This window comes from Metopolophium dirhodum, chromosome 6 (assembly GCF_019925205.1).
Source record: "Metopolophium dirhodum isolate CAU chromosome 6, ASM1992520v1, whole genome shotgun sequence".
Classification (NCBI taxonomy): domain Eukaryota; kingdom Metazoa; phylum Arthropoda; class Insecta; order Hemiptera; family Aphididae; genus Metopolophium; species Metopolophium dirhodum.
Window position 1 is genome coordinate 24,241,727 of NC_083565.1, and position 14,533 is coordinate 24,256,259.

Below are 14,533 nucleotides of genomic sequence, written 5' to 3' on the forward strand. Positions count from 1 at the left end.
TGGATACCAATAATCCTGAAAAATATTTTAAAAATGATGACGTGATTAATTAACAAAGAATTTTTATTAAAAAGGTGTAAATTGTTGCTTCTGCTGTGAAAAATGTCTCATGATTTAAATTAATGTTTTTAATGAATACATTAAATAAAAATGTAATGTGTATTTTTGATTTACTTTAATCAAAAAAGAAACTAATAATTGGTTTAAGCTGAAATCATCAAAACTTATACCATATTATATTTTAGATCTAAACAATTCTTTGCATTCACATTTTATTGGTATCCAGAACCTCTTGGAAAGTTTTTAAGATCTGTTTTATGAATTTCATATTCTTGCTATTGTTCTTTTGGTGTGATTTAAATTATTATAAATATTACCTATGTTATATCTTAAGAATAATTAGTATAAAAATTATAAGACAAAGTTATAACTGTACAAAACTTATTGGGTCATTATTTTACAATGGTTTTAGTATCGAATCCGTATTATTTTCATTGTTAATATCGCTACTCTTATACTGGCGGTTTGCCTTTTCATTCCATGGCTGTACATTTCCTGAACCATATTGTAAAAATAACAAGTTGGTGGCTATTAGTATAGCAGCAGACAGCCAAAACACATCACGCCATTCTTCCATAGAACTCTAAATAAATAAAAAAAATAATTTAATTTTTAAGCCAATTCTGTTAAATTAGTATAACAGTAACATACATTTGGAACCATAATGCCAACAATATAAGGTGCAATAACTCCAGACAAACATCCAATTGTACCCACAATAGCCATCAATGTCCCAGCATAGTTGGGACTGAGATCTAAGGCATTAACTTTCAAACTGGGTACAAAAGTACCCATAAGTCCCATACCTATCGTGAAGCTAGCTACTGCTAACACCTTATCGCATCCAGAATATGATGCTGCAACAATTCCGAGTGCTGGCCCTACACTAGCTGAAAAGGAATAACAATATTTCATTTATTTTATGATAAATTATTAAACTCTTGATTGTTAAGCTGATTTACCTATAGTTACAAATGTTTTACGGATGCAAGTCACTGTAAAATACTGGGATGATAACATTGAGTCTACTATGAAACCAGAACCCATAGCTACCAACCACATCACTATGTATGGTAAGCCGGACAATATACCGTTCTGAAATAAAACATTTTACGAATTGATGAGTTATTTTTTAAATAATACATATATACATATATGTTCAAATACTGAATTATGGTGTGTTTATACTTCGACTACTGAGAACTTCAGCACTGACTTCATATACTTTGGCAAATCTGTAATTATGGTGAACAAACCCCAATCGTGACCTATCTGAACAATGATCAATCCCCATACTGGTGCTGATGTTGCAATACTTTTCCATGGAATTGATAACTTGCCCTAGGTAACAGATATTGAGTGTATTATTATTACATGTAATTATTTTATTATTATTGTTATAAAACTAACATCTTCTGGATCAACGGTGTTAATCGCCCTGTTCAAATACTGTTTTTCCCTTTGACTGATGAATGGATGACGATTTGGGTGGTTGTATATCAATACGAACCAGAACATCAGCCAAAATATTCCAAACACTCCGAATGCATAGAATACACTGGTCCAACTGTTGGTGTACCGCATAAGAAAACCACCCAACTGCATAGAAGCAACGTTACCTACTTGTGCTCCTAACAATGAATAAATGTGCGTGTACAAAATTAATACAATTCATGTCAAACAAAAACTAAAGGTTTGTTGCCTACTTACCAGCAAATACCAGAGATCCTAATCGACCCCGTTCTTCAACTGGTACCCATGAAGCGAGTAGCCTGCTCATTGCCGGATACAATGGTCCCTAAAAAAATGCATTTTAGTTATTAAATATATCAATAAACACTTATATACCTATGTAGAATAATGATATTTGTTATTACACTGTACCTAATTCAAATATTATTATTGAAGAAACTTGTAAAATTATAATTTTCTATACACATATGAATTTTTTTAAATAATAAGTTTATTCTAAGCTATTTATAGACATTTGAAAGTTGAAATTGTGTATTTAGTTTTTTTCTATTAATAAAGATCAAAAGCTTGAAAATATTATACAAGATCCTACTTACTGAAGTTGTTCTTACAACACATTAAAAATATCAAAAATACATTAACAAACAATTTTGTGTAAGCATTTGAATTCAAACTTTAGAAATTATTTTATAATTAGAAATGTTCAATTGTAATAAATAAGGCTTGACAATTAATTCAGAGTTCCCCATACGTTATTTTATTTAATAATATATATGAGGCACCATTTTTGATAGATTTATATAATTATAGCCTATAGGTCAATTCACAATAACATTAATAATTACTAATTACTAAAAATAGGTAGTCAATACAAAATTGGATATTATTGAGTCTTCACAGTTTAGAACTTAAATTTGCTGTGTTTAAGGGACCTATTGTCGTAATTGTGGTAATTGTGGGAGACACTGTCCCCCTGACATATTTTTGCATGGGGCAAAGAATTATTTCTAGTTTTTACCCAGTTACACCGTTGTACCTACCTATGCGTTTGTAAGATAAAGATATCATAACAAGCAAATTTGGCTGTGCAACAATAATATTGTTTACGACTGCTTAGGTACTTATTTTCAAAACAATGCATTAACTTAGAACTTATGATTATTCATTCACTAATCATTAGGTACCTACCTACTAAAATACCTACCGAGTCGCATAGTGTACCTATATGCCTATTATAGGTACCTAATAATATTGTAATTGTAGCAATAAGTACATTGGTCATGATTCATAATTATCTAGTTTTATTATGAAATTATTTTATAAATTAATGAATGGATAAAAACATAATATATATATATTATAGGCACCTAAATCAATATAAAAAAAAACAACTATAAATTTAAAACTTAACTGGGGATTGTGATTTGTGAGTTACTTTAAATGTATTTTTATAATTGAGCCCAGTTAGTTTGACAAATAAAAATTAAACTAGATTAAAATTGGATACCTTCTATCACCGTATGGCCTATGAAGTTGTATGTACATATATTATATAATTGTAAGCCATAGTTCATAATATTATACAGTACTCAACTGTACGGTTTTAATTAATATAAATTAAATTATATTTTCGCGTGGTAGTGAAAAATAATATTACGCTCACAACATCTATCGAATATAATAGTCAATGATATATATAATCATAATAATAATAATAGGTAGGTTATAATTTTTTACCTATGCTGATAAACAAAACGTTAGAGCCTAGTTCGGATGTCAATGGATTATATTCATGTTAAATAATTGTCATGTTAAAAAAAATTTTTAATAATTTGATCTGTAAATTATAATCAATGTAATAATGTTGTACGAGTTTTTAATGAATATATAACTTCCTGAATAGATACCTTTACTATACAATGCTATGGCTGAGACGAAACTTTGTGGGCGTGGGGAGGGGTGCTGGTCCCCGATCCCGTATGGTTTTAAAAGTATGTGGACAGTGGTACATTATTAACGTAATTTATTATATTATGTACCTACCTTCGACCTATTTATTCCACATTTGATTAACGGTGTAGATAGGTATTTTGTTTGAATATATCTTAATAATTATTTAATCAGTACCTATCGTATGTTTATATAATTATATAGGCATGTATCATTAACATAGATGATATTATAGTAGGTACCTATCTATATAGTCATTAACTATTATGCACGACCAGTGTTAATAAAACTATTGTTGTTTGTACAACCAAAAATATAAAATCCATAATATGTACTTGAGCGAGTCCGATGATCAATCGCAGTATAATCAGTGCTTCTGGTCCATAGCTCCTGGCCACAACAGGTGTTATGATCGTACCGATACTGCTAAACAGCATTCCCAAACCCAACGTGGCTTTGCCTCCGTACGTGTCGGCTAACATGCCACCCGGCATTTGCGTGACTACGTACCCCCAAAAGAACGAGCTTAACACTAGCCCTTGGGTCTTCTCGTCCCAATCAAATTCCATTTCCTGAAACAAAAAAAAAAGAGAATTAGTGTTTTTTTCACACAACAAAAAAATATTCAGAAAAAAACTGTAAATTATCATAAGGTTGTTGTGCGTATAGCCTAATCTAACCTATGATCTAAAAATTAATAGAACAATAAGCAATACGCCAAACTAAATTAATTTAAATTAAATTTATTAATTATTATATAACAAGATAACAAAATATTAAATTATAAGAATAAGATTAAATTAAATTAAACTGATGACATTGAATAATTTTATGAATAACGAACATTTTTGTAATCGTGTAATTATTATAATATAATAATTATTGGTGATAGTACAATGAACATTTTAAATACCTAGCTTAAAGGGCCTTATTAATTCTTATTTCTTATAATAGCAAATATAATAATATTCAGCTATTATACCTCAACTTTGAATTTAAATAAAGAAAAACCATAAAAAAATAATACGTATTGTTATTAAATGTTTATAAGTTTGTGTAAAAACAATAAATAATGAAAACAAATATGAGAAACATTTATAAAAAAAAAAATACTAAAAATGTCCAACATTTCTTAAAGGTCTATAAATATTTTGAAAATTACAAGATGTTAAGAAAATGCTTGTACAAAATATGTTTGACTAAAATCGATTTTTTCGTAAACTGCAGGTGTACATACAAAATGAATGCTCCCGTTTGTCCATTGTTATTTTTTAAGTTTTTCCCTGATTTTTTCGGAAGTTCAAGTAGGTAGGTACTGCCACTTTTCACTTTTAGCCCCCCCCCCCCAAGTATTGCTACTGCTGATTACCTATATTAAATTTGCTATACCTATAAACCAATTTCCATGCTTAAGACTGAAGCAAATTTTTTCTCTGAAAAATTTCTCATCGGACACGGATAAAATACACATAATTTAATCATTATAAAACCAACTAATTCATCATCAACACAAAATCTTAAAAATAAATTATTATTTATATAGAAAAAAATAATACTAATATACTAATAAAATATTATAATATTATAATATTATAATATGCAACAAATTATACCCATACAAAAATCACATTGAAAAAAGGTATTACAGATTCCCCCGAATTTTCCAAATTTTCCAAGCAACTTTACCGACTTTTCTTTCTGTACAAATCTCATTCGGAATGTTACGAACATTTAAATAATAAAATGATCCAAATCGGTCCAGCCGTTCTTGGTTGATGCGGTTACCAACGGACAGCTTTTCGTTTTTAATATAGTTTTGTAACTTTGTGAACACTCATTTTTATCACATAATTTTCCGAGCTCATTTGAACAATGTCACATGATTTAATCATTACAAAACCAATAAATTCATCATCAACACAGAATCTTATAAATAAAACACTAATTAATAATATACCTATTCCATGTAATACTAAACGGGAAAACGTACACTTTTCTCAACAAACTATCATTCCATACAAGAATAATAACTGGTTGAGGGATAGGTGCCAGCTATGTATACGAAATGATAATAATATGTGAGTATTCAACCGGACAAATTACTTTGCGTATTTGATAATAAATTACTATACGATAACCTCGTTGGTACTTCGTAGGCACTTATATGACTTACATTTCGGCACATCGGTAAACATATTGATCATGTTCGCCTATAAATAATTATCACCGATAACATCCGGTACGACGCTGTTTTTGCTCAACTATTAAGTAGGTACCTAATACCTATTTATAATGATATCATTACAAGTTGTATCATAATATGCATAATATATCAATATATTACATCAACAACGGACATTATCATTTATCTAATATATTTTTTATTAATCTAATATAATTAAACGAGAAAAATAATACAATATTTATGTAGGTACCTATACCTATAATATTATGTTCTAAACACTAAAGGTACCTAATTAGGTACGTAAACACTATATCTTAGTTGTTTGAAATAAAAAACCAAAATATATCATTCACACGCGTCATAATATAATATATTTGTGTACTCCAAGTACTAATAGTAGTAACCTCCTACATTCCCTATATTTATATTTTAATCTAAATTAAAGTTTAAATAAGGCAATACTACTATGGATTTATTATTGTGTTATGATGCACAATCTCCTACGAAATATCGATAGGTATATTGTGTATTAATAAATGTATATTGCACCTAGGTATATTATAAAACAAAAAATGTAATGTAAAGCGTTGTTCGATAAACACTTTTTTTTAGATTTGAGACTACTATAATAGTAATTGTTTGTTAATTTGGGTTAACTTTATGCAATACCATCACAATATTATTGTAGACGAAAAACTAAACGAATATACCTACTTAGAAATATATTTTTAATTTACACTTATTTTTTGGAGAAACTTTTGTAAGCAGCCATAGGCGGAAATCCATTGACACTAACAAAAATGTAAAAAATACCAATAAAAATGCATGTGAGTGGATACTTATAAGCTATATAAACAGCCTTCAGGTCTCAAGGAATCTATTGTTAAACTTTTTATTGAAAACGGTACAGTAGACAATATAGTAAGTCTCAAATAATATAGCCGCCTATACGTTTAGAGTATTTAACTTGGTCATCTTCAGGCCGTTATAATTTATAAACGTGGTAGATAATAATATTAATAGTTGATAAAACGATTATGGCAGACGTTTAGCATTGTTCATAAATATAATATATAAAAAAATCTGTTTTATAACTGTTAAAAATGACTAACACAGTTATTAATTTACTCTGTGTATTTATTATCATGGTAAATACGTTTTTTTGTAGAAGAAATTTCAGGGGAGGGCCCTAGAACCCTTGAACGCTTTCCCTGCGTACGCCATTTATGTGTGTATAGTATGTCATAGGTGTAAATTGATGGACTTGGGGGGATTATCCCCACCCCCAAATATTTCTCAACTTAACCATGTCAGTATAATAAATTATGTTATTGTAACATTAAATTCACGACTTTACACGTTGACTGATATTTATAATTTATATATCCTCCTCCCCATATTTTTAAAACTATATTTACGTAATATATAGCCATAAAGGTACTATCATAGTATGTATGTATATATATTATATAATATAACCTTATAATACTTATTGTTAAAATCATTATAAAATATTTCTGTTGAAGTCTGAACATCTATTATATATTTATTGTTTACAAAAAATTACTTTTATTTCACACACATCAACATAATATTATTACAATTTTACTGTTTTACAAATCCATCAAAAATATATACTGGCACACGGGGCCGGTATTCAGTATGGCGTATTGGCTTTTTTTTCATCTAATTCGCCGAGACAATATTTTATCATTTTTGGCGCGTTTCCCTTGTACTAATTTCTCACGACTACCTGCTGTGCCAATTTGACATACCTATATAATATAATAATATGTTATACACGCATTCACGTATAATATATATTTATATATATGACAATGAGATATTACGCACACGGCACGCACATCGCCGCAGAGCACTGAGATTCATCCGACACTACCATTTTTGTAAACGACTAATTATTATATCGCCATAAGGTAGCTGCCGTTCTCATTTCTATGCCGACCACGACCATACACGCACTGTATATAATCTAAAACTACAACTACTATAATACTAAAACTATGACTGTAATATTTACATTTATATTTATGATATACCCTATGTAGAGGTAGGTACATGAGCATACGGGGTGATCGATTTAACGCAAGACGGTCCTTATTTCGGAAAACACTAGAAGAATCACTAATCAAATGGTTTTTTTTTTTTGCATAACGTATCATTTCTTAAGTTGGAATTTTTAGCCATTTTTATTAGTTATTAATTATATTTTTTTTTTTTTTTTTATTGTTTCAAGTAGTTTAGTGAATCAAACATATACATGTGTAATCTATTATATTTATGAAAATAAAAAAAATGTTATATATTTTATATTTTATTAAAAAATAATAATTTCATATTAAATAATAAAATAAATAATATTGTATTATTAAATTCATTATTATTAGTCAATAATAAGCTAATAAAAAAATGGGGGGGGGGGGGGAAATGTCCGCATCAAAAATATATCGGGGGGAAATGTCCTACTAGACCTAAAACAATCGGGGGAAAATGTGCATTTACCAAGACACTGAAGTTTTCGAAAATATACTCCTATTACAACATTTTAAATCGTTACAATGAGACAATTTTTTTTCGTTAACAATTTTTTAATTTTTCACTCTTTTGAATGACAACAAATGTTTTTGATATCAAATTCCGAAACAGAAAAATTTCAGATGAGTATAGTAAGTTAATTATGGTTATAACTTATGAGAGTAGATATTTAAAGTTTATATACGAGCGGAGTATATGGGACTAACATTTTGCGGAGTACCCACCGCCTACTTCTGAACAGTGTTCAGACTTATCTAGATAAACAATTATATTTATCTAAACATTGGTATAGCTATTTATGTTAAAAAAATATTTTAGTTAGAAGTTGGTTATTGAAACAACGAATGCGTCTCGTGTCGAATGTATCACCCGGTATGCGGTACACGCAGGTATATTATGGTATAGACGTACACATACTGCGGATACTGTTTATAGTCTATACCTACACGTGGATAAATATATTTTTTTTACACCGACGATGATCGCAAAACCTTCAAACGTGTTACACATATCGATTGACGGATCGATCGATCTTCGCGTGACTCGTGAGGGCCGCAGGCGCGCAATGTCAATCCATCATTCCTCTATTATATGTGAAGGCACTCTGATTTTGCACTACCTTGCAGTCTTTGAGTGCATTCTGCTGTTGTCCGCGAAATTATCCGACGACAATATATCGTTGGAATATACGTGTTATATACCTATACCTATATTGTAACAGTAGGTATATATATATATATATACCGATCGGTGGTATCAGTATACCTGGTACGCCGCGATGCTTCAAGTTTTTAGATTTCTGAAAATTAATTTTTCCCAGCTGTCGACATAGTGATATTATAAATCCATTATGTCAATTCTTTATAATATAATTATATCAGACGATGTGCACGCAGGAAGATTCCCCAAGAACCTATGCCGATTATCTATCTTTTATCCTTTAATAATTAATTTATTAAGTACAACACATATAGGTTTAACACGACACACGTTGTATAATATTATGACCAATCAGCTAGTGGCAGACAGTGTCCGTCTGTCTCGGCTCCAGAGACACTTAAACAATAATAGCATTGCCTTTTAATAAACATATTGCAATAAAATTATTTTATTTTTAAATAAAAAATGATTTATTATGATATTCTAAAAAAAAATGTTAATCACTAATGTTTCAGATGCTATTTTACAATATTGCGCACATAAAATAAAAAATTAATTTTCCTTATTGTAAAAAAAAAAAAAATTGTAATAAACTTAAACTACATTAATTAAATAAACTATAAATTATTATTTTGAAGTAATAGTTTTTTTTTTTAATCCATTGCTAAAAGATTCTAACGACATGGAGATTCCAGATAATTACCCCGTTTATATGCAGCAGTTAATGCGCATTGCGTTAATCCGGGAGTTGGGTGCATATAAACATTTTGAATTCGCATTAAATTAATGCACATTTATTATTTAATTCGATTCGTCAAATCGAATTAACTCTTACTCCGGGATTAAGAAATGCATGTAAACGCTTAAATGCGAATTAATTTTTTTGCGGGAATTTTGAAAAACATTTTTAGAATTGTTTTGGTCATGGAATACAAAGTATAAAACATGGACTAAAAAACATTCACATTAACTTAAAATTGTATTCGAAATCTAATGTTGATATTTTAGGTGCATATAAACCCGCTCCCTAATGCACATTATATAAATGCGCATGAATTGCTACATATAAACGTGGTAATATTGTTGGCTTATTGAAGTCCCGAGCACACGGCATACTGTGTCCTAAAATTCTGATTTTTGGAATTTTGAAGTATAGATACCTACCTATACTTACAACATACTAACACCTATATTTTCAACTAGATTTTTAAATATTTAAATTTTATACTACTCATAAGAGGAGTGTTTATATGTGATGATAATTTCTTTCGAAGTTTCAAATGTAAACTCCTATTTTTTATTGTAAATTGTCAATCACGCAATTTTTTTTGATTGAAAATGTTAATCATAATTTTAGCGAATAGTTTTTAAGTGACAAGACTTTATGTAATAACTAACAACTAATAAGGAATAACTATAATAAGAACATAATAATTATAATAGTCCAATAAGTTTATAAGATATGACGGGGGCTACTAATTACCATGATGATTTGAAAATTATCGTAATTAATGTTTATCTAACAATTTATAATTAATTCTATAGACTAAATATTATATGAGTATATTTTATATTTTATTTGGCCATTATTAAGGACTATTACTCATAAAAGGATCGTAAGAATAATTTTCAATCTTCAAATATTTGAAAACACAGATCTATCGTCGTCGTCATCGTCGTCGACTGAACGAATTTAATCTATCCAAACTTGATTAAAATATATATTAACAACTTACTTATCTTGCCCGTTTATATTATTATTACAGTACTATAGTACAATAATTAATATTATCATAGTAATTTAAATGTAATTTAAACCTGACATTTTCCATCCTTGATAAAATTAAATTAAATATAACTGTAGGTACAGTAGTTTATTCTTAAATATTATGCATCAATACAAACTATAAAAATAGTTATGCTATAGCTGTTATTAAATTCCAAATTCTTGAACGCTTTTAAACAATTATGAATTAACTGTAGATACAGCTAGTTCAATGCTAATAATAATTGCTTGGAATCATATAAATTCATATTATAAGACGTGTTAAGTAATACCATTGAGTATAGACGATGGCACTATCAATGACAATACATTACATTTTTATTACTCGACCAAATCATTGTTACTGCCTATTATGATTGTGAACATCATGCATTCCTACATAGGTATTTGATACCTTCTTACTTGCTAGTTGCTATTTATGTATCGTCACAAATTATATAGGTAACAACGAAGCACAAACGATAATGTACAGATGAATACTGAACGTCAACAAAATTATAAAAAATGTACGGGTATTAGGGGGCAGTGAAGTTGTTGCATTTGCATGTTTTCTGTAAATGCTTATATTATATCTATTGCTGAGTGAGATTAAAATATGTTTCATTAAACTCTTCATTTAAACAAAAAAAAATGTTATTGCAATAAATACAATTTTGGCGGTTTTTTTAAATTTTACTGCAATTATCACTATTTTTCATAATTTTCGTTTACCTTTAAGATTATATAACTTAATATATAAAATAAAAGTAAGTAAACGCAGCAGTGAACAAATTTCCATATTTGTTGTAATACTTATTATTTTATTAGAGCGATTATCGCATTAAGGTCGCTAAGAAAACTTCAAAAAAAGCATTTGTAGTGCAATGCAATAATGTAAGCAATATTCATATTTAATTATTATTATTATTTTTAATTAATATGTTTGATTTGATTTATTATAATTAAATTTTTTAGATGCAATTTTTAAATTTATAAGTGCAATTTTTAATATACTTTAATACAATAATACAATCAGTTTAGTGAGTTTTTTAATGCAACAACTTCACTGCCCTAGACTAATTATTAAGAGTATATTATTATGAGTTTACTACAATGAACAGTGAATCTCTATTAAACAAATTAACAAAATTACAATATCATAGCACAAGAATTTTGTGATTAAAAATTTAAAACTGTTAAATATAACCTTATCGACCGAAGAAATGTCTCTTAAATTCGCATTATTCTCCTAAGCTACATCAACACGTGTTTTCAGCACTTAAGCCAAAATCACATTTTTATAGGTTTATTATTATTATTATTATTATTATTATTGTTTCAGCATCTACTACAAGGTTATTATATAGCTTACAATAATTTGAACAGCTTAGACTTAGATGATTTATATTATATATGGAGCGATATATTTTACATTAGACTTATTTTATGGGTTTTATTTTCTACGTATTTTGTTTAAATTGTGTATATTTTACAAATTTATTGCATTCGAAACGTAGGTAACCTTGTAGACAAATACAAAGTGTTGAGTATGATAATAATATTCTGAAATGTATTTCACATTCAAATGATACATAATTTATTAAAGTCCTTAATATTTTCACTTTCAGAACATAACGTGACAATTTATTCGCTTTATTCGGGGTTCTATAACTCGGTTGTTGTGCTCAATGGCGTATCCAGGTGGGCGTAGAAGGGGTATCTTTGTCAAACATATATTTTAAATTTTTTATAACCCCCCCCCCCCCCTGGAAAAACCATTCTGGATACGCAACTGGTTGTACTATCGGTTAGTTATAATATGGCGTAGTCATGTGTTTTTGATTATTTGGGTTGCAGGCTTTTGGCTAGTGCATGAGTTTATAAAAAATAGAAAATATACCAATGTAGTCGTACCTTTTTGAAGTGAGTCGTGTTGCCGAATGACCTGCTACTCGGACACACCGTGCCCAAGTTTGCATTCTGGTGAACCGTATGGTGCGATTGTTCTGCCATTTCGGTGATCGCCAAACTCAAGCAGAATCGTTGGACATAGCCAATGGCCAAAGCCATGAAGCCCATCGTGCTCAACACATATCTCTGTTGGATAAAACCACGGCCGTCTGCAATAGTTATAACAATAAGTATGATATACATTCAGTCTTGAAGAATACTTTTTCAAACGTATACTGAATACGTATACTTTCTTTTAAAAGTATTTTAATATAAATACAAATACCCTTTTAAAAGTATTCAAAATACTTACACAAATACTTTTTTTGAATATAATAAACAAATTACTAATAATCAATAATTCAATCGATTCAATGACAAGTTCACTACTACCCACGTCGTGAAGTACTATTATTGAATAGTTTCTTTAATCAAGCCAACCGAACCCTCTTATGTATCACTCCATATATTGTGCTTATTGTAAAAAAGTCTTATACAGATTGTACAAATTAAAATAAATATTACAAAAAAAAAAGCTCTATAACATTATTACCAATATCTTATATTCAAATTATAAACTACTACCGCAGTACCATTCATTAAATAAAAAGAAAGACTATTTAATGATACAAGATAAATGCCAATCCAACTGGTGGTCAGTGTCTTGTGTGCCATGGTATAATATGGGAGTGAGGAGCCGACGGGGGTTTCAGTGTTCAGTCATTCTGTTATCTGCTTGTATTTTGGCGAAACCTTATTTATAAATTATTAGAAGTTAGAACCATTTTAAAATAATATTTTAGAAACAAAATTTAAAATAGTTCCTACATTTCGAAATATTAGTAATTGAAATTTGGAGTGGACCAAGAGAATTAAAAAAAGTATTTAGTATTCTAGAATAAAAATACAAATAAAAAGTATTTTTTTAGGTATTTGAAATACAAAAAAAGTATTCGAATACTTAACAAGACTATATATATTATACTCGACATGATCGTGTAGAAAGAATTTATATTGTTACGATTCGAAAAATTCTATTAAAAATATTATATTAAAGTAAGTTTCAGCGTACCTTTTTTATATACGAATATTTCGACGTAAGAAATAAAAATATAGGTGAGAATAAAAATTGGAAACTAAAAACCCAGTAACTACTGATCTACGCAAGCGTGTAGATTTATAGTAAATTATTATAATAATAATAAAATTGTAGGTACCTACCTAATATATTATACGTCTAAAATTCCAATATATTATTATTCTTAAAACGTGCGCGTGACAAAAATAACAATAAAACGTGCGAGTTTGGCTTTGTCGCATATTTCGCGTAACGAATTATCGTTATATTATAGAATTTTTTATTTTTATAAAGGTTATACTCAGGTATATATCCGTATATGGTGTACCTACAGCACTGTGCAGTGCTTAAGACGGTTTAGATTTTCACAACAATATGAATATATGATATACCTAAAGTAATGTTCGATATCATATTATTGTCACAGTGACAAAACGACATTATTTAATGTGTTTACTATAATTAATTCGTTGTTGTTGACGCGATGGTACAATCGTTGTTCTATTGATCTATTCATAAACTATGACTTATTTCTAAAATAAATAAACAATTTTAAAATATAATATGTATGTTTGCGTAATGGGTATAATAATTATTGTGTACAATCTATACATATATTTGCACAATAATAAGTATAGGACACCTAATATATGATGCGATAAATGAGGAAGAAATGCATAAATTAGAGTTGCGCGTGATTAAGCAGCAATCCGTCATTGACACTATATTAGCATTATGGGATTAATATAGGTATTATATTAAGGTTAATAAAATAAATAATACCTAATATCATACAAACACGCATTGGTGGCTCCAGGGGCGGGGGGGCTAGAAACCGCCCCCCCAAGCTGTATTA

General features: G+C 28.8%; 1 protein-coding gene across 1 annotated transcript in view; it reads right to left on the minus strand.

Moving 5' to 3' along the window:
- Positions 1-457: 457 nt before the first annotated feature.
- LOC132946883 (putative inorganic phosphate cotransporter) overlaps positions 458-14,533 on the minus strand; it is an 18,923-nt gene continuing 4,847 nt past the window's right edge. The window contains exons 2-9 of the mRNA XM_061016991.1: positions 12,564-12,769; positions 3,819-4,055; positions 1,771-1,858; positions 1,471-1,691; positions 1,249-1,401; positions 1,023-1,155; positions 712-950; positions 458-643 (exon numbers count right to left, since the gene is read on the minus strand). Coding sequence (XP_060872974.1) covers positions 458-643; positions 712-950; positions 1,023-1,155; positions 1,249-1,401; positions 1,471-1,691; positions 1,771-1,858; positions 3,819-4,055; positions 12,564-12,769 — 1,463 coding nt within the window. The remainder of the gene's footprint in view (positions 644-711; positions 951-1,022; positions 1,156-1,248; positions 1,402-1,470; positions 1,692-1,770; positions 1,859-3,818; positions 4,056-12,563; positions 12,770-14,533) is intronic.